Source organism: Eleginops maclovinus, chromosome 8, assembly GCF_036324505.1.
Source record: "Eleginops maclovinus isolate JMC-PN-2008 ecotype Puerto Natales chromosome 8, JC_Emac_rtc_rv5, whole genome shotgun sequence".
In the NCBI taxonomy this organism is placed as follows: domain Eukaryota; kingdom Metazoa; phylum Chordata; class Actinopteri; order Perciformes; family Eleginopidae; genus Eleginops; species Eleginops maclovinus.
Genome location: NC_086356.1, coordinates 17,598,949 through 17,623,828, shown reverse-complemented (window position 1 = coordinate 17,623,828; position 24,880 = coordinate 17,598,949). Strand labels below are relative to the sequence as shown.

The 24,880-nt window shown below is 40.5% G+C and overlaps 1 protein-coding gene across 2 annotated transcripts in view; it reads right to left on the bottom strand.

The window, feature by feature from the left end:
• Positions 1 to 4,417: 4,417 nt before the first annotated feature.
• Positions 4,418 to 24,880, bottom strand: part of fibcd1b (fibrinogen C domain containing 1b) — a 109,161-nt gene continuing 88,698 nt past the window's right edge. For both annotated transcript variants that reach the window (XM_063888872.1, XM_063888873.1), the window contains 2 exons: positions 8,153 to 8,332; positions 4,418 to 4,799 (listed from right to left, as the gene is read on the bottom strand). In XM_063888872.1, coding sequence (XP_063744942.1) covers positions 4,534 to 4,799; positions 8,153 to 8,332 — 446 coding nt within the window. In that variant the 3' untranslated portion in view covers positions 4,418 to 4,533. The remainder of the gene's footprint in view (positions 4,800 to 8,152; positions 8,333 to 24,880) is intronic.

Here is a 24,880-nt window from a genome sequence, read left to right as displayed (position 1 = left end):
TGTAAAGTTTATTATCCCTTAGATTTTTTTCGTAAAATGATGGAATATAAATAATTGATATCATTCTTACCCCCAGCACATTCTCTAAAGGCTTGCTTCAGGCTATTTCCATTGTAGATCACTGTTTTGAAATACTGTAGCAGTAATCCTTGATTCTGATTGGTGGGTTTCATATTGTACATAGTAACCAGAGACCTCTGATATGGGTTTATTTGCCATGTTGAGTTACAGCTCCAGCATTAAAGCTGAACTAATGCCATTTTTTCATTATTATCGAAGATCAAATGACCGCTTAGTTTTTGCATGTATGCTGAATGTCTTTCATTAGTTAACATCCTGTGATCCTCTGATCTTAATCCGCTCAGGGAAAGGTTAGTCATTATTATTTATGATATAGAAACATGCAAATAATCAAATAATAATAATCAAATGACAAAACGTGCAGCACTCACAAGCATCCAGTACCAATTGCGTCATTTTCTCAGTACTCTGTTTATGTATGGGCTGCATTCAAAATGCATTTAAATATCACTTTATACTTACCCTAAACTGCAATAAAAAAGCAGGCCCATAGAAACTCCACCCATGCTGCCATGCATCGGGGCCAAGGCACTATCTGTGGAAATTAAGATAGTACATGATTTAAGGTTGAGCTAATTAAAAGCTAATTAATTTGCTCTGGTATCTTCACCTACCTTATTAATAAGGCAATTCTATTTAAATATATTGCAGATTCCTAGGTGTGAAATGGCGCTGTATAATCTTGTTCATTGTGAACAGCACCTCACGGATAGATAAAGCAAAATGGGAAATAATTTAATTTCCTTAAAGATAATTTCTTTGGTGTTAATAAGAGAAAACGTTATACAGTGGGAGTCTACAGTAAAGTGGTATAAGGAAGTTAATGCTTTTCAAAATGGCATTTCTAAAAAAATGTTTGAGCTCCACAACTACAATTCAATTACTTCTATTGCTTTGGAGGCAGAAAACCTTAGGATTTTATCACAAAAACTTGGCAGATAAAACCTAGACTCTCATGGCCAATAAAAACCAAAATCATTTTTACATTATAGGTCTGCAAAGGCTGCCTTTCTCACCAGGCTGCATGTTCTTCTGTCTTTTATTTACCTTGATGCTATCTTTTCTACATGGAAAAGTCTATCAAATGTTCATTCCCTCAGCAAATACCAAACACACTGACATGACAGATGCACTGATAAAACCCCACACTCTTCAAGATGTTCCCCATTTATAAAATGTGAATGTTTATTAAATGTTGACAAGAACATTAAAACACAGTATCAAGATTCAGCAAAACAATCTATAGTACTTCACCAAAACTAAAAGAAAAAAAAGAAAAACAGAGTTAGTTCTGCGCTGGGACTGAGAGTGGGGTGAAAAAGCGGAGCAATAAAGAGGCAGGGAGTCGGGGGCTGGGAGCAGAATTTAGGAGCTTTGGAATGAGGAGGAATTGGCAGCAGAGGCTAAGGCAATTAAGGAGGTACACAGTAAGAAAGATAGGAGGTTTGGGAGACCGGGGGGATCGATCAGGGAGTGTTGATGCACTGTAATGAGCGGGATAACTGGGAATGATTAGAGCCTCTGATTTCACTTTTTTTGTCATCAACCTCCGTTGGAAACTTAGCAAGCCGCAGCAGAGTGACATTCACTCAACAGAAACACAGAAAGGGGGGCATGGCAAATTATATTTTTACATTTAAATAACAAGGAGGGGGGGGGGGGGGGGGGGGGGGACATAGCATCAACATATACAGTGGGCACAATGCTGCGTTGAGGTGGAAGGAGATTTCGGGAGTGGGTTCTCAGGGATTTTAAGGGTTTCGAGCGCAGTTCAACACAGTACCAGAAGGTGGTGTCCACTCTCATGGGTTCACAATCACAATAAGTAATAGTTCATTATAATTATGTGAATCTCTCTGTTATCAACACAAATAGCAAGGAGGGGGGGTTGTACATCAGCATCACATTACTTCAAAATTTCTACAGAGAGACGCACTCCCGCTCTGTCGTCTGGCTCATGCACCTTGGGCATGTACAAACCAAAGCATGTGCGTATATGTGTACACACAGAGACACTGTAGACACACACATGTGCACACACACACTCACACCCTCTGTCTAACACAGGGATACACACACTCTCACATTCATCCTCACACGTCATTCCCCTTCAGTGGCTTCAATCATTTGCAATTTGCTCTGACATTATCAAACCTCACACTCTGTGCCATAGTAACATCAGCGAGTATTTGTAGCATGAGTCTGTGCTTTTTGATGTTGAAGAGAGGCGGCTGAAGTCCTCAAGAGGCGTAGATCTGTATGCAAACAGCCGAGGTGCTGCAGAAACACACTCAGCATCGGGAGATCCTTTCCAGAACCGGTGATGGCGGATCAACCCGCAGCAGGTCCGGAGTCAGAGGCGCAGCAGTGCTCGCTTTAACTCACCGTCAGCTGGGGCAGCAGATAAAACTGTCTCCCGGTGCCACGGAAATGCCAAGATGTCAGAAGGATCATTTATGTCCAGCTGGCAGCAAAATCTCTCTCTTATTGTGCCTCAATAATATTTAGATTTGTGCTGCAGATTTGAACAGGTTGTTGCTTTAGGGATAATCAAATTCCTCCTTTTCAATCGAATCCGACCTTCAGAGCGGCACGGGCCACTCCCATTTGTGGATCAGGTCGAGAAAAGTTCTGTAAATACTCTTTTTTATTTTCTTTTAAACTGGTGGATTTCGTGAGGTCCATGTGCTTGAGTATTCTTTGTGTTTTAGCATAGTAAGAAAACAGTTTCACATGCTCTAAAAGTCATACACACTGTACAATAGAATCTACAGATTTTTTTAAAGCTTTTAGTACATCCAAATAAACTCGATGAAACAAAAAAAGGTTGATTAACCGACTTAAAAATAAAGATAGAGACAGGAAATCAGGATTGCACTATTTTTTGCCCACATTGCCTTTGTGTTTTTTAACTTTATGACATTTTTTTTTCATTTTTTCTATTATTATTCATTTTTTAAGTTTGCGGATTTTGTAACACATTGTAGGATTCCTACTCAGAAGACGGCGGTTGAGAGCGTCAAATCTTATTTTACAGCAACTGTCTCGACCTTTTTGCATGACAATAGCAACTGTGTCACGCAAGTAAATCCTATAAGAAGCAACAAAAAACAAAAAGACGACAAATAAAAAGGTGGGAATGGGATGGGTTGTGTCAAATATGTAATATTTCCTCAACAGGTCCAAGAAAATCAAATAAACTAGGGAAGGTCTGATACCGTTTTGATTCTTCTTACATTTTGTCATCCTTCTTGAAATGAGTTTTTCCTTTCTATAACATTACCCTACATTCCTGGCGTTATCTTACAAACACCCACCTTAATGAAGGGAGTGAGAGTGTGCCAGTCATGCGTCATGTTTACTCTGTCTGTGCTAAACATGTTTGGTGGAGACGCTCAACTGAGCATGTGACAGGAACTTGAAAATGTTAGAGAACTCTGTCGGTCGCTCCCTGTCGTAGAGACACACACACACACACACACACACACACACACACACACACACACACACACACACACACACACACACACACACACACACACACACACACACACACACACTGGGTTGCCATCTGTGAGTGCTGCATCAGTTGGCCAGTACTCAGCTGGCAGGCAGATCAGACAAAGTGCCCAATATGCTCCCTAATGGCCCAAGTCAGATGAATGAGATCCTGCGTTGTCTCTTTCTTTTTCCCATTTTCTTTCTGCACCTCCTCTCCTTCCACTTCCTCACTCGCCTCTGATTTACACCGCCCTTCCTTCATTTCGACTAATTTAACTCTTGTCAAATTGTTTCCCGGTTCTCCGTCTCTGTCTCTTTCTAATTATCTGAGTTGCCGCACTTGTTCCCTCTAACCCTGCTGGGTCTCATTCACACGGGTCAGGGATGTGAATGTGACATAGTATACCACTGCGCTGCTTATTTTCACTGTTGGAGGATCTTGTATCTGCTATTTCACTTTTTGTTGTGAAGGGTTTGTTAGTTTCTACTATGTTTGGAGCGTTCACAGATTATACAGCAATGGGCAGTGAGACTGAACCACAATTGAAGTGCCATGTCAGCGCAGATGGGAGGTCAGAGCCACATGTCAGGAGCGAATTACTGGTGTGTGATCCTGCCGGCGATGCTTGGACCGCCATGTCAGACTGAGTAAAGCTAGCTCACTGGACTGTGGATTTCAGAGCTCTGGTATGTCGCTTTTGTGAGCTGAGCGATCAGAAATATGCATGATGATGGTTATTTTTTCAACAGAGGGACCATGAGGAAAGATAATGGTAGCCTGCATGACACTAGTAGCTGAGTGATGGGGGTGCAAAAAGGAAGCGAGACAAAGGGAGGGATAAAACTCACAGAGGTATGTTTTAGTGAATAAACTATATCGAGAAACTCCGCCTAGCTGTCAGAATTTGTGGTTGCAAATGTTTCAAAATAAACATTTTCCTGTTGTTTTTCTCATTTTTTATCTTGGTCACGGGTAGGTCGTATTTTCATCTCAGAGAACTTGAGGGAGTACTGCCACCCGGTCCAGGTGGACCACTCGATGCCGTCAGCGTAGGAGGTGTGCTGGCCGCGCAGGTACTGCCCATTTAGGTTGGAGGTGTGGCAGTTGCGGTACCACCAGGCCCCGTGGTAGAAAGAGGCACAGTTGTTCTCCGAGTGGTCGTTATCCCGGTCTTTGGTGGTGAATTTCATCCCATTGTGCTTCAGCAGAGCGTCACCTGGGGGGGGAAACATTTAATTGTCAGTACATAGTGTATTTAAAAGAATAGGCTAAAGGCTTTATTCATTGTATGAAACAAGTCGCTTGGTTCAAACGTTACCAGCCGATTAATAGACCATATCCATTGGGTAAGATAGCGGGCTGTTGGACAAACTAGAAAGTTTTAAAATCTACTCACAAGCTTGATGAGAAAAAGATCAAATACAAAAGACATAGCTGTAGCTATAACAGGAGCTAAGGCGGAAATGAAAATACATCAATAGTTTCAGTCACATGTCATTTTTTCACATTAGGTTTCATTTTCACTTCTCAAATGTTGTCGTTTTAACCCAAACCATCATCATTTAGGATGAGCATAACGTTTTCATCACTACTTTAGGTACAGTTGGGCCCATCTGGCGTATAAGAATAGCAGTGATAACCACTGATAACTTCTATTTATCAGGCTGATGAATCAAAATGTGAAAAGCTCTCATAAAAGTTTTAAGCAGCAGTTATGCATCTCTTTGTTTCTTATAATTACATGTATTTCATTCCGCAATCAATAATAGAGACAATAGGAAAACAATGTTTTTTATAATAGAAAATAAAGGCAATAACTTAAACACCAGAGTTAACAAACACATCATCAATCCTACGAGATCCTTTGTGTCTTCCACAAACACTTTCTTGGATCTGATACCAGAAACCAGTAATCCTTCAATAAATAATTTCTATAATAAAGCAGGGAATGATCATCTCCTTCATAAATAACACACATAAAAACTTGTCTCCACAGTTCTCCAGAGTATTGCCACTTATTATCTATTGCAGGAGGTCAAATGGCTTTAAAGCCAATTTATCAAAGGTTATCTTTTTAATACCACACTCCCAATGATTTCATAAGGGATGCTGTTCAGGGATTAGGTTTATGGAAAGACAACCTGTTAATTAAAAGTCCACATATATTAGATTTATATATATATATATATATATATATATATATATATATATATATAAGGGAGCTTACTGCGAAATGTTAAACATAATTCATGTAGATGTAGTGGTCAGAGATCTTTGGGAAGAGCCTACATGATGTATTTATAGAATCATTGTGTTTAGCAGCCCTGTCACCTTTACAGTTTAACAACTAGCCCCGTCCCCTGGGAATATCCCCGTTTCTCCTGATCAGTCACTGCCGCATCCCCATTGTGGTGAAAAAATCTGTTCAGATTATCCAGAGTTTTCGCTGGCAGTTCACTACATCAATAACCAATTTGCGAGCATTTACCTTAAGAGTTTAACAAGTAAAACAAAACCAACTTCACATAATGCGCTAAAAAGTTCAATGTTTAAATCAGATTATAATGTTTAAAAAGCTCTACATAACCAAACCCCCCCACCCCCCACCACACTCGCCGTCCTTTCCTTTGTTTCTAAAGCAGGCTTCACACTGTGCCCAGAAGTGGATGAAGGATGGAGCTGAGAGCGGAATGAAAGCGCTCTCACCAGCCATCAGATGCTAGCTAACAGCTTGTGAGGGCATCAAACAGCCCTTAATTGCTTGGGATGTGGCCGCCGAGCCCCTGACTCTCTCACTCTCCCCTATACTCTGCTCTCCATTTAGTATTACCATGGTAACCAGTCACTGGAAAAATAATCTGCTAGGCCCGTCTGATATTCATGTTGTGTGCTGCTGCACGTTAGGAGAAAGAAGAGACGCGGGGAAGAACAGAAAGGAGACGCTCAATGGCATTGATGGTGAGATGATATCCGGGGGATTTAGAAAAGAAGAAAAGGGAGAAAAATACCGAAAACAGAACAGAAGCACTTAAAGGCTCATTTACGCCGCGCTGGTTGTCACCTTGGTGGTTGGGGGCCGGCAGCCTCCATTGATGCCCATTAAGATCCAGCTGCTCCCAGCCCAAATGAGCACCTGTCAGCTGATCGGAAAATAGCCACGGCAGAGCAAAATACTACAAATAATAATAATAACAATAACAGTAACTCTGCCTAAAGGGAGTCCGAGGTGAAAGTATCCAGAGAGAGTTTGAAGACTCTTCATTTGACTGGATTGTCCAACAGGCAGATGAGTTCAAGGTCAGGCTGTGCTGAGGATAAACCTATTACAGGACACCATATCTGTGGAAAGAGTTGTGCCACATCTCTGAGTCTTCTGCCCTCCTCTTTCCCTTCCTACCTCTATCCTATTTTTTATCTTCTGTTACTCTTTTCCTTTGCACCTGTCCCCCCCCCCTTCTTCCTCTATCCCAGTTTCTCCTAACCTTTCCTCCTTCCCTTTCCCCTTTTTCCTCTTGCGCCATCCCTCATATCTGTCCCCATTCTCTCGTTGTGTTCCTGCACCAGGTTTTTAAATTGCTTCTTCATTTCCACAGCGGGTTTTCTGTTTACGCTGCAGGTCAACCAGTGCAATTAATTGGCGGTAATCTAATAAAGGTGACAGGAAGCTGGCTCAGATGTGATGTTTGGGGGGCAGAGGTAAAGACACACCTTTTCCCTGTGCAACAGTCTTCATGGTTTAAGTGGAAACGCCTCACTGTAATAAAGAACATACAGTTTTGTGTACTACAGTCTCCTTATGTAACCTCAGTGAAGAAGAAAGCAAGATACTCAGTATGAAAAAGATGTCCTCTCCTGATTTCCTTTATAGGAAAACCTGCCTTTTATTAAGCACATTCAGGCAGGGGCCTATACACCAACAATGAAAGCACCAGTTTGAAAGAGCAGAGATCAAATCTGAGCTGACAGAAAATGCTCCATTTTGGTTTAATACACACATTTAAGCTCACACACACTTTATGAACATTTTGGTAACATATATTTCTTTGCACCCAGCCATGTGTTTATTTATTTTCTTATTTTTTAGTCCCTATTTGTGTTACTGTTTTCCTTTTGTCCCCCCCTACGGCCCCTCATTCTACTTATATAGCGTCCTTGGGCTTCGTGAAAGGTGCTATATCAATCCAAGTTATTATTTTTATTATAATAATTATTATTATTCTAAAGGTTCACCTACTGAATTAAAAACATAACAAATGATCCAAAGAAAGTGAAAACCCTAAAGCAGATTCAGACAGTAGGCGTATAGATTCATACTTAAGGTATTAGCTTACAGAACAGAACATTTTACAGGAAAGAATCAATCTGATCCTTACACTATATGCTCCTTTTAGTTTTTAGGTAACATTTAAATTCTACCAGTAATCCCATTTTTGTTGTACCTGTAAGGGAATACAGTTACCTTTGTTCTGTATCCTGATTATGTAATCCCGTTACATGTAATCTGGTACTCCCCAAACCTGCTATTCAACCAGAGGCAGGAAGTGTAACTAGCTCACTGCGCATACATACCTGCATTGCCAGAATAGTCTCCCACAGTCAAAGGATAACCGTCATCATCAGGGTCGACGGAGAAGAGGCCCACTCCAAAGGTTCCATACTGGGCGTAAGCGGTGCTATTTTCAAAGTCCTCCAAGTCGATACGCAGCTCGTAGTTCCCCTGGATGGACAGAGCATGGATCTGCTTCAGCCCTGCAGGGAAAAAGAGAGCGAGACACAGACCAAAACAATCCATTACAAAGTAGTACCGCTGTTCTCTGCAAACAATTTAAAGCTATTTCAGCAGCCTCTCAACGCCGTACATTTTCTGGAAATAAGATGTAACATGGTTTTTGGCCCATTTAGAGGCTTCCTGTGCATGTGTAGGGTTTCTTTCCAAAAACAAGATTAGAGTTTTTTTTTACAAAAGTGCACACTGCTCTCAGAACTGTTTGCCAAGAGGATGGAAAGACCAGTTTAATCTGCTGAAAGCGTTCCCAATGACATTCTCTATGGATTTTCCAAGCAACACATTTTTATAAGAAAACCTGCACAAACATTGTAAAATAACTCTTATGTATTAACCATGTTTCAAAGATATATTTGTATCTATATTTTATCAGGAATAACCTAATTTTGAACCTCAGTTTCAGTAGTCCTGGGTTAGATGTTAACCACTTCCCATTCTTACTGTAAGAGATTGGGAATCTGTAATGGCTTTAAGACACGGTTAAGTTTCCTCGATAAAGGAGATACATTGAACCTGGCCGTGAACTACAAGTAATGTGTTGTTTTGTCCAAAAATATATTTTTTAGAGCATACTAGCTAAATGGTGTATTGATGCAAAGGTTTCAGAAACTTTTTCCAGGAATGTGAAAATTAATTTGAACAACCTAATTCTTTTAAAACGGGTTATCATTTTGATATTAAAGATGGAAATTTACCAGCAGGGTCAACAACATCTTTGGCCTCCTGGTAATAAAACATGCACAGTATTCTGAAGTCAATTGCTCACGGTGCTTACATAAATTACAGGTTTGAAAGGGACCTCAGCTTAATTCAAAAACACACAGCTCTCAAAGCAGATCTAATTTGTTCACTGGTTGCCAGAATCTGCTTCAAGGTACTGGCCTACTGAGCTATGTGGGGATCAGCCCCTTCCTACTTCCAGGGCCAGGTTAAACCATACACTCCAGCCCGTGCACTTTGCTTGGCGTCAGCCAATCGGCTTGCACCTACATCACTGCGAGTGGGACCCAGGTATCCCTCAAATACACGCCTGTTTGCTATCCTGGCTCCTAAATGGTGGAATGAGCTCCCCATTGACATCAGGACAGCAGGAACTCTGCAAATCACGACAAACTGAAAATGCATCTGTTTCTAAAATTAAATTCTTGCACAAAAGCACTTACAATGGCATGACTTGCTTGAAGTGAATATATCTGCACTTTCCTTGCTGTTCGGAGTTTGAATTCCTATGTTTTTTGCGCTTATTGTAAGTCGCCTTGGATTAAAGTGTCAGTCAATTAAATGTAGCGTAATGTTTATTATTGTGCCCTTCAGTTCAGCTCTGACCAGAAAAGAAACGACAGTTGTCTCTCATTGTTGTTAAACATATAAAAGCTCAATAGGCTAACATGATGCATTGCTGGAGGAGACATTAACACGCAGCACGAAGACTTAAATGTGGTTAGAGTTAGTGCAGCAATTAAGCATAAATAGGTTGTTTTGTTAAGTTGTGCCAAAGAGTTTTCTTTTTTGTAAATAGAAACAATCGTATTATCTCCCTGCCGGTTCAATTCCTATCTTGGTTGGTTTGATAGTTAGATAGATAGATAGAATTGGAGGATGAAACCCTCTTTATTAGTCACATACATGCACACAGCAGAGCACACACAGTGAAATTGGTCCTCTGCATTTAACCCATCCTAGTACTAGGAGCAGTGGGCAGCTATTGTGCAGCGCCCGGGGAGCAAGGGGGAGGGGGGATTGAAGGTGTCCGGTGCCTTGCTCAAGGGCACCACAGCAGCGCCTAGGAGGTGAACTGGGACCTCTCCAAGTAGCAGTCCACTTTCCATATTTCAAGTCTGTTCGGGGACTTGAACTGGCGACCCTACGATTCCCAGTCCAAGCCCCTACTGACTGAGCCACTGCTGGACAGTTTGTTTGTCAGAAGGATGAATTCAAATATATAAGCCTGATTTTATATTAAACTTGCTGTAATATTGTAATATGGGCGGAGGAAGAACCCATTACATTTCAGATCTACACGGGGAAGATACATTTATTATTTTTCACTTCACAGCCTTGGCGAAGTAAAAAATGTCTTATGTAACTTTTAATTTCACACACATTATAGAGCATCAGTTATAAGCTCATTAATGCACAGCCTTAAATAAAAGGAACCCCCCTTGAATCTGATGTTGTTTGCATAAAAGTATGATTTTCCCTTGAAACCCCCACCCCCATGTCATAACTCCGCCAATCTGAAAGTTAAACTGTCTGTTTTTGTTGTAAGACTGTGTTTGTATAGTGTGACCTTTGTTTTAAAAAGCGCATAAATCCTCGATGTGTGCATGAAGTCACCACTCATACAATCCCTTCTGAATCCCATTTCATTAATCAAAGACATACAACTTGTTCACATCCACCTGTCTCAGCAATTTCCAACTCCATCCTGCCACCGCTTCATCAGATGCCCCGAACTACTCTTTTAATTGTTGCTCAAACCTTTGGAGAGAAATGTGTAAGACAGAAAGTGCCAGAAGAAAAAAGGATTTCCATCCCTTCTTCCTTGCCCCCTCCTGCTCTATGTGCCCCCCCCCCCCCCGCTGCGTTGGAGTGATGGTGTGTCCCTAGGCATGTTTTCCTCTCCTGAGTTGATCAAAGGCATGAGATGAGTAGTGTGTCAGGCGGAGAGGAGCAGGAGGAGCTCAACCTGGGTCCCTCGAACACAAAATTGAAGGGAGGAAGACAAACAAAAGTGAACTCAGCCTCAAGACTGGAAGAGTTAAGCAGCCTTCCTCCATGCCTATAAACACACTCTATACAGTGTTTATTTGGGAGACAAAAAGAGAAGAAATAACATTTGAAAGCCACACTGATAACAGGGCTTCAAAGACTTTGTGGTTCATTCCGTTGGAATTAGAGCATGTAGGGGAAGCTGTATGCTGGTTTAAGGTTTGTTTTTCTGTAACGTGAATCACCATGAAAGCAGCTGCACCACAGGAAGCAAGGTGTCTTTATGAACTTAAACACTGTCATTTTACCTCCTGCTGCAATCATCACCTTCACAAATGAAACTCATTCTCCTTTTTAATGCTTAAAAACCTCAAACTGACTTTGCCTAATTTGAATTCCGTCGTTGAGAATTGCACTCTGCGAGCGGCTCGCCTGAAGTAGAGAGCTAATTTGATGACAAACACAGCTGAAAGAACCCATTATTATTCAGAGAGAGGAGCTTGCAGGCTGGGCCCTGGCACTTAGTTAGGATTTAATCTAGCCCAATGGGAGTTGATCCTGCTCTTTTCTTTTTCACAGCGGATCAGTAGAATTGGAGGTGGAAAATCAGTGATTAATACATTAATGGACAGGTAACTTCACGCACGCCGTTATTTTCCGTTAACTCCTAAAATATATATACACTCAAAGTGTTGTGGGAGAAAACACAAATCAAATGCAACACATCTTGACGCATTCAAAGGAACAGAGATGGCTCATTTGCAGAAAGTTTTCTTGTCGCAGTCCTTTGAGAAAAAGTATCAATCCACACAAACACCTAAGGGAAAAGCACCAGAGTCATTCCACAAACTTCAAAAGACTAAGGATGTTTTCTCTTTCGGAAAAAATTAAATAAAAAAATAAAGTACCAGATGCAACACAACTCTATTTAAAGACTATGCAGCTTCCAAGTGTATTTACATAACTTTAATTCAGTCACTAATTAAAGCCCCAGAGAATCTCCTCGAGACTCAGAATCAGAATAATTAAAGGGAAAGACAAACGCAACAACAACAGAGACTTCTTTGGTTAGAATCTAAATGCTCAGGTGTACCTCGCTGTTAATTAAACCCATTGTTAGGTTATTTAAAATGAGCTCTGATACAAGGGAGAATTTGGAGGTGTTTTGCTTCAGTATTAACATGCTGATTGCTCCGTTGGGGAAAACCCTTCTCTCTTGTCACTGATTTGCCGTTTATGGGAAGCTTAGCAGGAGAGTCCAAAAACTTCTGCCCTCCCACACGCTTTAGAAGTGCAATTAGGGTTTTCTTTCGTTATTACTGCTTTTAAACCAGGCCATATTAAGGCACACTGTTTTTAATTGCTGATTGTTTCTATTGGACATTTATAATAGTAAATAAAGTATTACTGTTATTATAATATTAATATTATTTTCTATTTCTTTTTTTTAAAGAAAAGAAGGTCTTTCTTTGAAGTATGACAAATCCCCCGAGGATACTTTCCCCTTAAGTGTGTGTGGTTTGATACTATTTCTGAAACGACTACAACAAAAATTCCTGAAATGAGCCATTTTGGTTCATCTGAAAGAGTGTTAAAGGCAGCGTATGTTTTATATATTTTTTGTGTGTGTGTCTCTAAAGCCATGCTTGTTCTGTATCTGGGCACAGTGAGACTCAAACGCTAAATTTAGCATGCTAACGTAGTGACAAAAACAGCGGTAACATGCTGTTGTTAGCAGGTATAGTGATTACTAATGTTATCATCTAAGTTTAGCATTTTAGCATGCTAACATTTGCTAATAAGTACAGAAGCGGAGGTTATTTGATCATTAAACAATTTATTGGATAAATTACAGAAATGCTCTAATGATGGATACAGGCTAAAGAGGACATGTTATGCTCATTTTCAGGTTTCATAATGAAAATATATAACACCGCCCCTTAGACTATCATGAACAATGTGTTGGAACACTAGCCAATTGAAGTGCAAGTGTTACGTAGTGATGTCACTTTGTAATGGAAGTAAACCAAGGATCCAATGGAGCGGTTTTAGGCAGGAAGGAGAGTGTGTGGGAGAGAAACTCCCTCTGGAGGGAACACAGGGATTTTAGCCTTTGCAAACCATTTACACGCAAAAAAACCCCAAAACGTATAGAACTACAGGAAAAGGAAAACCACAAAAAGCAAAAATAAAGCCTCTCCAAAAGTAAGGACCCAGCGTATGTTGCCCATGCTCCAACACAACATAACAAACTGTTATTGGGCAAGCAATCTTTTTGGAAGTTCTTTCTCCACATTAATCTCCACAATTCACAAGCAACAGGAATATTTATCTGATGTAATGTAAGAAGGAGATAAATAATGCTGGCACAATCAGCATCTCATTTTGAACAATCAATGTGTTTACTCATAGGGAATCTCATTTAGCGTGTGACTGATTAACAAACACGTCGATGGGACAAAAATCTTTACGCATTCTTTGGCGTTAAATCACCCATGTCATTACAGTCTCCTTTACAATGTCTGCTACAGTGACAACAGCAGAGACCTGAGAGGCTCAAAAAACGCAGCACCAGCCACATAATGCGAACCATTTTCTTAATCATGGCCATTAATATGATGATTAGCACTTCAGGTCGTAAAAACACAAGATTATTCTCCATCTAGGTGAAAAAAAGAATGTTATACAGACCAAATATTGGTTTTCTTTGGTAATAAATCTATGAAAGGTGACAATAAAAATGATATATATCTGCAATTACCTCATTAAACTAGGCCGTGGTAATCCATAACTCATTTTCACAGCTCTGAGGTTCATGGGAAAGAGGACACATTTAGCTTGTTTAGAACGAGAAGATAGTAATTTTATTCGTTCTGTGAAGGCATGTTGTGCTAGCTAGAAAAAAAGAAAGCTCGAGCCCCCATGACATTAATTATACTATTACCACGAAAGGATCCTGCGATTTAACGTGTTTTTACAGTTAATGAGACTGACATCAATGACTAGATTATGTAGAAGACCTCTGTCAGATGTGTCTGTGATTCTGCTAAAAGACCCAAATATTAATGATTTATCTGCTTTTATTTGAAAAGTGTGTAGAGGAATGTATTGGATGCTTTTAGGGGATGGGTTAGAGTCTCCGCGCAGTGCAGCACTACAGGGCATAAAAGAAATATAAAAAACAGATCTCTAAAGCCAACAGAGGAATGATTACACTTCTCTCTGCAGCTTCTGACATTTCTCAAATTTAATTATTCATCATGCTTTACTCCCTCTGCTGCTGGGGGGCAGCTCCTGAGACTGTTTCAGCTGAAAAGGAGAAAAGGAGCAGCACTCTTCCGTCTCCTCCTCCGCGCTTCCTCCCACCATAACTCAAGCCCTCCCTCGTTTTGTCGTACTTTTCTCTTCTTACTACTTCCCTCCCTCTTGCTTAATCTTCCTGTCAAACGTTTTTCCTCGCACTCAGCGGATGGGGAGGAGTTTGAAGAAAGGGCGGGCTATTTCCATAGCCACGAGGACAGTCGCGTTGCACTTTGGCACCGAGGTCTGTGAGCACGCATCTGCTGAAAGGATGCTGTCCTCGGAAGAGAAAAGGCTTGCTTCGGCCGTCTTTCCATGACTTGTCTTGTCGTGAAAAGAGAGGAGCACGGGCAGAAAAACAGAGACAGGTGTGTGCTGAACTCTTGCTGCTCCCCCGGAGCCAACAGTGACATTTGGTGCGACAGAAAGGGAAATAATTTCGACATTTACTGTCATAGCTCTGCCATGTCGACGCCTGTTTGGTTTGCAAATTCCCACTTTAAAATTCCCCTTAAAAACAGTTCCTTTTGATAGGGACTTCATGTTGTTCGTCATGAAAAAATATACAATATCTAAGCGTTATGTAAACTCTGGAAGGGTTTTTAATGTTGGCTATAGGGAGGGATATACTAGTTTTAATACGTTTTTAAGCTACAAGCTTTGCAGGGTAAGCTGCTGATTCCCCTAAAACACACACACACACACACACACACACACACACACACACACACACACACACACACACACACACACACACAGAGAACTTGTAAAGTGCAAATCTGTTAACCCTACCCACTCACTTCTCCCTTCTGAATGGTTTGTGTTCAGATCAGTTGAAATATGGCCCATTATGGGCGCTAAGATGGTCCAAATTCCTTCTTGCATATTGACGAATATAAAAAGAGCATGTAGGCTGCACTTTTTCACTTGTTTGGTTTTACTCATGCACATGCAAATGCCCCACATTTGACTATCAGAACAAGGGCATACAGTATGCTGCAGATTCCACTATATTCAAAAGCATTTCACACAGAATCTTTAACTTAATGATCATTCGGCGGCTCTATTTGTTCAGCACACGGCTCTGTTCCCCAGGCTGAGTCTAACTTGGGAATAATGATCTTGGGAATGTTTGTTCACTTTGCCCACAGCGCCCTCATTACTGCTCTCAGGAGTCAATTGCTTCATCTGTGAAGATAGGTACATTTAGCAATATATTATTAATACATATTGTTTCCTTTGCATCCTCACGGGTTACGGAACAGACCAACCCTCGCTCTGACGCATTTTTCTGACCTGCAGCCTTTTCACTGAATTAAATCCAGCAGTCTCAGTGGAAATTGGTAGCATGACTATAGGTGTGAAGAGTCGCTGCTTTAGATCTGATGAAAGATATGAGGGACGGATTATATGTCTTTTTTATTTTGCTACCTCCTGAACACAGATATTTTAAAACTATAATCATGAGAGAAGTAAGACATTTCTACATCAGACTCTAAGCGCGGGCTACTGTTCATTATTATTTTTTGGTCAAGGGTTGCGTTTTAAGTGGGCCGTGTTTGCACATAAAGCTATACAAAGGCAGACAGCGACTGAAAGCAAAGCTGTTTTTGTGAAAGATTTTTAAATGACAGAAAGAGACAAAGATAAAGTTATTATTAGCGAGGTATAATTAAATGTTAATCCACCCCCCAAAAAAGTTGTGAAATTGTGCAATGTGATTTAAAATTCTCCCCTTTTCTATCGGGGAAAGCTCATTAAATTATTTGCAAATTGCAGGATGTATTTCATTGTTTTCGTATTGGCAATAAAATACAATAGGTTAGCAGCCTCATGGCATCAAATGAGGGCTACTTAAATCAGCAGGGGTTTAGTTAAAGTAATCAATATCAGTTTCTTCCCTGTTACCTCACTGATAATAATGAGGAGTGTGAGGCCGCTCCTCATCTCTGCTCATCTAAAATTGAACTCTGATCGACTTTTTTTCCTGTCGCAAGAATCACTCCTCCAGCTGACACCTCCTTCTCTGTTGCATCAGATCTCCGGGATCTCATTTGAAATGAATGAGGTGACCACTTTTTCTGTTGTTGTTTTTCACCAGTGTAAGCTCGCTGCTCAAAAGGAAGTGACATGTTTGCTCAAGCTACTAGCAATGTAGCTTAAACAATTTAATTCCATGTTTTTACTGCATGGTTCAACAGCTGCTAGTTAGCTTGATTTGAAGCTCCTCTCAAAAAAAAAATCATCCTCCCTCATGTTTTTCTCTGCCATGACTATTATTAATGAGCGGGTATATCATTCTAATAGAGGGGGACAGGCAGAGGTTGTTGAAACGTACACGATGCAAAGCTAATTAGCAGGTCATGATGTATAATCGCGATGAGTCTTGATTAAAATTAATGAATTTGCCCCTCCTGATAACATTTTACCAGTTTAACCAAGCAAACACGCCGATCAATTAAACATAGAGAACACACACATACACACACTTATTCCACTTATGCTCTGAGTCTGAATTTTTCCTTCTCATCGTCTCAACTTTTCACCGGTAAGATCCATGCCGGATTTCCTTGTGTATCGAGGTCCGGGTATTACATTTTATGCACATAACATTGCCTTTGCTTCAAAAACAATTCAAGCAGACGTTGTTAATGTTTCAATACCTACTGCGCATGTGCGAGGGGCGGGAGTTGTGTAGTGTTATTTCCGGAGGTGTAACAGTTGTTAAAATGAGCAAGAGGAAAGTCTTTAAACGTGCAGTTGTCGTTCGAATTATTTGAGTAACAGACGTACGAGGAGCACGGAAGAGGAAGTCATGAAGCCTGCAATGACTATGCAGCTGACATTGAGTATGGAAGGTTTGGGTTCACATTTTGTCACTGGAAAACGCACTGCACTTGTAGTTTTGTATTAGCTAGAATGTCTCAGAGTACTTCACTGTAGCATCTTAGGTCTTTTTTGAGAGTATTTTATTAAAATAGAGATGCTCTTCAGAAATCATTACAAATGCTACTGAAGTACACGACACATCCAGCTATCCTTGCTTGTGTATCCCACTTGAACTGGATTGATTTATTGGTGATCGGAAGGGCAGCTGAGACACAGGCGACACAACAAATTAACTTCTCCGAGGTCATGCAGATTTCAATGTCAGCTCACGTCACGTTAGATTAATCTATGCGAGGCAAGAAAGCTCAGGTTGATGTCAGTATTAGATTTCAAGTTCGCTTTCAACCTCTCGCCTTTGTACAACTAAATGCCTCAAAATGCCATCCACAGGGCAAAATAAAGGAAGGGATTTAACTCAAGTGGCAGGATTTCTGTCATAAAACGGTGAGAGAGAAGAATGAGAGCCAACAAAGCTTCACGTTTGATATCATCAGATATTAACCTTCGGGGTGGAAAGACTGAGCCAAGTGAGGGGAGATACAGAGAGAGAAAAGAGAGGCAGGGAGACAAATGCTGAGAGAGTTGGCATGCCTGTAGGGCTGTAATTCAGGGAGAAGACCACATTAATATTTAGAGGAGCTCTCAGGTAAAACAAAATGAACAGAGCAGGCCCAGCTTGACAGGAGGGGATGGCAACAGTCAGGCACGAAGATCCGCTGGGTGTGCCACCGCCTCACACACATAGAGCTTCAAGGTTTTGTGGTCAAAACACATTTGTGTTAGGAAAGCACATTTGCATAAAATGATTTCTACTTAACAGATACTGGGCAGAGCACAAGACAGGTAGAGATCCATCCAAATGGTGTCATCAGGTATAACATTTTGAAGCTGATCAGAAACAGAGCCCTGTAGAACGTGCATGAATAAAGTAAGAAAAACACAATCAATAAAGACAGTCAAAATAAAATAATAATCCAGTTTTGAGTGAAATCTATTAAATATTTTTTGTATTTCTTTTTATATATTATCTTTTGATTGCTTGTAGGTCAAGACCACGCCTAGGCTAACAACTGGAGCACGCATGCATGTTCCCCCCAAGATGAAACTCAATCATACTGGTGATCCATTCAATTTTAGTTACAATATCACCTCCAAAACTTTAGTTAAAGAACAAATACCTACAAAACGAAAGAGAAAGTTAGGCTCAGCTGTGTTTTGTGCTAACTGATAAATCTCAGTAAGCTAACATGCTAAACTGATATGAAGACCATAGTCATCTCTTTCTGTAAGGTGCCGTAGTAGATTACTACTGTGTTGTTACTATGTACTACCTACAAGCTGTTCGAGCTACTTCTTAGCCGACTATCCCCTCAGACAGACTGTAAGCTAATCTTGGCACAGGATGTTGCAAGGCATCCATGAAGAAATGGAAAACAACAACTTCCGATGCATGTGTGTGTTAGGCTTATCACAAACAACGGAGCACATCAAGAGAAAAAGCCATGGCCCACCATGTTCCGCAGATGACCTTGAAGAACTAAATGCTGCTACGCTTGCCTGCGCCAACCACTGGAAAGACGTGATATAAAAGATGGCTGGATATGACGAAGAAGAAGCCCTAGCTAGATTATATGCATAGCTTGATATCGGACGGAAACCTTTTTGGCATGTGCCTCCGCGTATTCCCCCTTGTCCAGTCTTTTTACTATCAGCTTTCCTATGAAGGAAACATATCAGCATGACATTCCTATTTCCACGTAATGGTTGACACAAATATTCTTGCTGTAAATATTTCCATCTGTCTCTTGAAATGATTCCAACACCACATGAATGGAGCAGATAGAGAATCCACTTAGATCCACCCGGGACCCCAGACCCACGGCAATAGAACTGGAGCTGATAGACTGAATAGCATTTGGTTCTGCTCTTGGTAGCAATCAAGAGAACCCGTAAAGAATATTAGAGAGCATACGATAAGTCCTTTGGTGGATAAAATGGTTACAAAGAAAAGGATTGCTGAGCAGAGAGAATGTGTCGGGTGAGGAGAGACACTGACAGAGAGGGAAAGAGAAGACTGAGCTAGGCATGATGAGCATGCATGATAGAGTAGCACACGGAAATGCCATGAAGGCTTTGATCATGGGCAAGACACCAATAAAGCTCAGCAAGGGCAGTGTGATAGTCTTGTTAAGCCCCTCCTATGCCAGGGTCAAAGTAATGAGGGGCTTGAAAGAGAGAGAGTGTCCGAGGGGAGACACATCTTCAGGCCCTTCAACGCCATTTGCACGTAATAAGGTTACTAAGAGTTCAGCGCTAATTAAGCACCATGTATGATTAAAATGCCATAATATTTTTGAAAAAGGCATGATACTCTGCTTCACATATTAATATGATCAACAGACAGGCTTTCTTTACATTCACAAATTCCCCGACTAATGCAATAAAATGAGGCAGAAATAGAAGCCAGATTGCAGTACAAAGAATCAAATATTCGATATGATGCTATATATACTCCCAGGAAAAAGTGAAACAAGAGCTTTCCCAAAGAGGTAGCAACCACTTTCAAACATTACAGTAGCAGCAGGGTGAGAGAAGTGAGAGTCACCCTGGCCTCACCCCTTATTCAGAGTCCTCAGAGTGCAGTAGCACTAAACAGGCATGCCATCCCACAGTAATACGTGCTTATCTCAGAGGAGTTGAGACAGTGTTAGAAATGATGAATTATTAAACTACATTGTTCTGTTGTCTAATGTCTGACCAGGCATGAACAATGTGGAACTGCCACGTACAAAGCACTGAAAAAAGTGTCATTATCTTTTAATTGAAGCCACATATGAATTGAATTATGACGAGTAACCAAGTGAAAAGGGACTTGTGTGGGTCTTTGCATAAAGATTTTCCTGCCAGTGTCATTAGGAGATCTGTTCAATCATCCCTTAGTCCAACTTTCAGTCAGCCCATCTGTGCTCGCTCAAAACGCCTTTATGAGAAGATTCTGCTCATCAATTTTAACATCTTCAGGCAAATAAAATCTTCCCATTTCAAAGAGTCTTTTTCCTAGCTTGAGCCAAACCAGACTTTGGCAGCAGCACAAGTAGTAGGAAGAGAGGTGCAGGAATTTACCTGTAGGCTTGGGATGAGGCATCGAATAAAGTACCCGGGCCTTGTGGAGAGGGCTAAAAAAGCTGCTCTGCTGCTCATACATATCGAAATTACTGGCAGAATTGCTGCAAATTGCAGCTATCTCCACTCCAGCAGTGCAATCTAGTGCAGATGGAGTGTCTGCCAGGGTACAGCCACACCAATCAGAGGCAGCAAACCCTCCTGAAGAAGGCAGAGGCCGAGCCCGGGGCTGAGGCATCATCGTGTCAGCATCAGCGCTGATTGGCAAGACCTCAGCTGGCCGACCGACCGGATCCCCGGATGGCCAGCTCCAGTGAGTTGGACTGACAGAGGAGGAATCACACTGCTGAATAATTGATTGGATATGAATGCAGTATTGGAGGAGCTTTAACTGAAAACACTTACATGAGCTCTAAATAATAGATTGCCAGGGATTGAAGTCCTGGGAGTTGATATTTTTCCTTTGTCATGCAGGAGATGGTATCATATCATATAGCGTGTATTTCCGAACAGCTGGGTTTGACAATCAGCTCCCATGATGCATTTTTGCTCTGTAGCTTGTGATGGTACTTCCATCAAAATATGTATATGATTCTACAAATGTAACCACACACAGTGATTCCACAATGCCATATAGTGCAGTTTTGTTCTGGATTCTGTTTAAATGTAATATTATTATGACTGTATATCTAATATCCATTTCCTAGTTTAACGTGTGTAAAGACTTATAATGCGATGATGTCAGTAGAAAAAAAAAGCTTCTGAAATGTAAAATCTTGTTTCAAAGATAAAATCTTCACTCATCCTACGCTGACATTGAGAGTATTGAGAGAATTGCCTCAGAGAGATATTTGTTCTGGTTTATGCAGCTATAGAGTACCTTTCTGTGGATTTTACTAGTCTCTCCAAGTATTAAGCAAATAGTCAGGGACCATTATAATACATAAGCTTCATACAGCCCTTTTCATGGGGACCGTTTTATTACGGCAGCAATTGAATGAAACGCTCTAGCTGGAAACACTCTTAAAATTTTACACCGTCATAGTATGGGATTAAACATAGCGTTAGCAAACTGCTGTGGTTGTCCTTCCCCTAGAAATGGTTTTCTGAATTATAATTATCAGTGGGTACAGCTGGAGGGGAATCCGCAGGCAGCATGAGCCTCACGGTACAGTGTGTGGGCGACACTGACTGCAAAGAGCAGCATACGGCACTAAAAAAACAATTGTTTTCCTGACGTTGGGGTCATCTTTAGGTGAGAACATTGTTTCCTAAAGTGCAATATGTGAAATATTTGACACATATGGAATTATAGTGTTTCTAAAGGCACTATTAAAAAGCGGCTGTGTGTTGTGTTATAGAGACAGTATCATTAAAGGATTTGACGAATACATTAGGGAATTATTATAGCTCGGATGATTATTTGTCCGGAGGTGAACTTTTTGGCAATAAGCAAGGCAATTAAAATATTCAAAAGCATAATTAATATCATACAGAAACGTTGCCATAAAATCCCTAGGGGAAATAGTGTTTGTTTTTGCTAATATTATACTTTTCTTCCGCTTAATTGCTCATAAGACAATCAGTGTTGGTACATGTATATTACTAAGATGACATAGCAGGTGTAGGCTAATCATTGCTTAATTGCTGCATCCAAAAATGTCAAAATGGAGTTGAAAAAAATGTTCAATTTTGAATGAAAACCAGTTTGAATTGATGGAATAAACATTGTTGCTCTACAGTATGATGAAATCCTATTCAGAAACCACGTTAAGAGATGTAGTTGACTTGTTGTGTAAGCCCCTATGGAGTAATTATATCAATGCCTACAGCTGTAACATGAAAACACGAGTGGTTAATGAGTCATAAATGAGTACCAACTTAACACTCTATTATTGTGTTGATGGAGGACACTGCAGGTTGCAGGATATGTTAACTGACAACTTGTGAAGTCAGGGGGGGATCTTATATCACCTGCTGTAAACACACATTAGGTTTAATATAGTATTTGTTTCCTCATGCAGAAATAAATCACCAAAGGGAGGTTCTAAATTGGATAAAAGACACAAATTAAATGTGTATTGTGAGATAATTCCAAATGACCAATATTTTTTAAAATATTATTGCAACGTAACGGAGGAAACACAATGGAAGTTAGTGATGAGGGTGGATGGTGAGCACCTAAATAATGAGGCTATTTATCCCCTCTAAAGGGAAGGTTAGAGCGTTCGGGGGGAAAAGTGCGGAGACTTGTGGGGAGTTTCTTTACACTGTGACCTTCCTGAAAGCTAGCAGCCTTTATTGACGTGATGCACACTGTGGCGAAGCGTGTATATAAGCTTGGGCATATTCAGTTGTTTTTAAATCTTATTTAAAGAAAAAGAAGAATCAGGAATGGTATGCTACTTTGACATTGCAAAACAAATATATGTACTTTTCCCTTATTTTTATAACGAAGCCCTTTCACTCTGCTTCCATTTATGCACATTTCTGTGATGGCTTATTTGATACCACAATCCTGGCTAAATTTGCCTATTTATTAACTCTTCATGACCTCACCAATCACTATGAACCCATCAACTCTCCCAATTTCCCACCTGTCCTTTGTGTCGTTTATGTGCACCATTGCGTATTCAAAGAAGTGCAAAAAAAGTGACCCCAAAACAGAATGACCCAGCTGCAGAGATTAAAATAGTATGATTATATAACATAAATAAATTGCAAGACATACTGTGCAACGAACAGAATCAGAGTCAATGAGGGAATGATGAAAGATTTTGCAATATCTGCGACTATATACAGAGATTATATTTGACGACTATGTTTCTCTTGCAGGATAACACTTCAAAATGGTACGGTCCTGTCTCCAAAATATGAGCTATCCAGCAATTATATAAATGTTAGCTTAAGGGGACGGTATTTTCCCGGACTGCATGGGCATGGACATTGGCAAGCTGTGCAGCTGCTTCTAAATGAGTTAGAAGCAGCACCCATAAGGACCGGGGCAATAAATCTCAGAGAGAACAATCGATCAGCACTCTATCCCACTCTGTTCACTAACCTGTGAGTAGTGAGAAGCACTGACCTTTGACCTTGATGCTGTCAGTGGTGCTGCTGTCCAGCAGAGAGAAGAGGCAGCAACAAATGATGGGAGAGTTTGGCAGATGTTTTTACAGATAAGCCATTGACAGGGTCAAGGCATGTCTGGTGCATTGTTTTATCAGTTTTTTACTCCTCTCTCCCTCAGACATGCACTTTAAAGGTCCCTATTATGCTATATTTGAACAATATATTGTGGGGCAATATCTATAAAAAACATGTCTGTGAAGTGTTTTGCTCAAAATACCAAACAGATCCCCCATTGTACCATGTCATAACCGAAGCAAATCTGGATCAGCTCGTTTGTACCCCCGTTTTTAGAAATGTGGGTAAGGAGGAAAAGAGAGAGGGTTGTATTTTCTGACACTTTGTGAGTCTCCTTACACACCTGGGACACATATTTATGTATAGAAGACTCAAAGTTAATTTTGTATAATAGGGGACCTTTAAGGGTAATCACTGCTGCTGTCTATCATGGATTTTTCTGAAGGTCTGTGACGCAATTCCTTCTAGGACTTCTGGGTGGACAGAAGGAGGAGGTTTATGAATACTGAGATTGAATGTTTATTTCAATGCTCGGCCCATTCTTTCCTGGCCATGCCGACCTTGTCTGGCGTATTTCAGTTGCACAAAACTAAGTGTCCACAGAGAGAGTAATTGAAAAAAAATACAAAAAGAAAGGCAAAATGGGCCATCATTCTCGCAGGAATTGTGATGTTCTTTGATTTGTGCTTTCTTTTGTAGATACTGTTCTCTTTAGATTTTCCACTGTGTGACAAAAATACAAATACAAGCCTCAGGATGCTGCATTGTGGCGGAGGAAGGCAGTGGAGGATAAGTGTGTGTAAGGATGTGTTTATGCTTCTGTCCCTGGGAAGGAAAAAGATCAGGAGGAATGGAATAATAAAAAAAAAAAGGGAAACTGGTTGAATAAGGTAAACATATGGAGTTATATATGGTGATGAATGCATGTGTATCGAAAATGTCACCTTCATTTTGAGAAATAGATTGCAGCATTTGACCATTAGGAACAAAATAGAGAAAAGTCGTGACAATGCAGGAATTAAAATAACGGCAGTAGGAAATCAAATGATGAAAAATATCTGAAAAAACTTGATGGATTATGCAGTATGACATTTCAGACTGTCTGTTATGCATTATTGTAAGGATGGTTGCATCAGATCTGTGCGGAGTGATGGGGAGACACTTTTTTACACTGTTTTACATTTGTTACGTCTTTTTCAGCCTTAGTGGAGTTGCATGAATCATTTACGTCATCATTTATTCCCCCATTATATTCCCGACAATCCCATTTTGCCCCGATACATACACCAATTTTTCCAGCCTTTTGCAAATTTGCCGATTTTTCGGACTCCCTCTCAATTTAC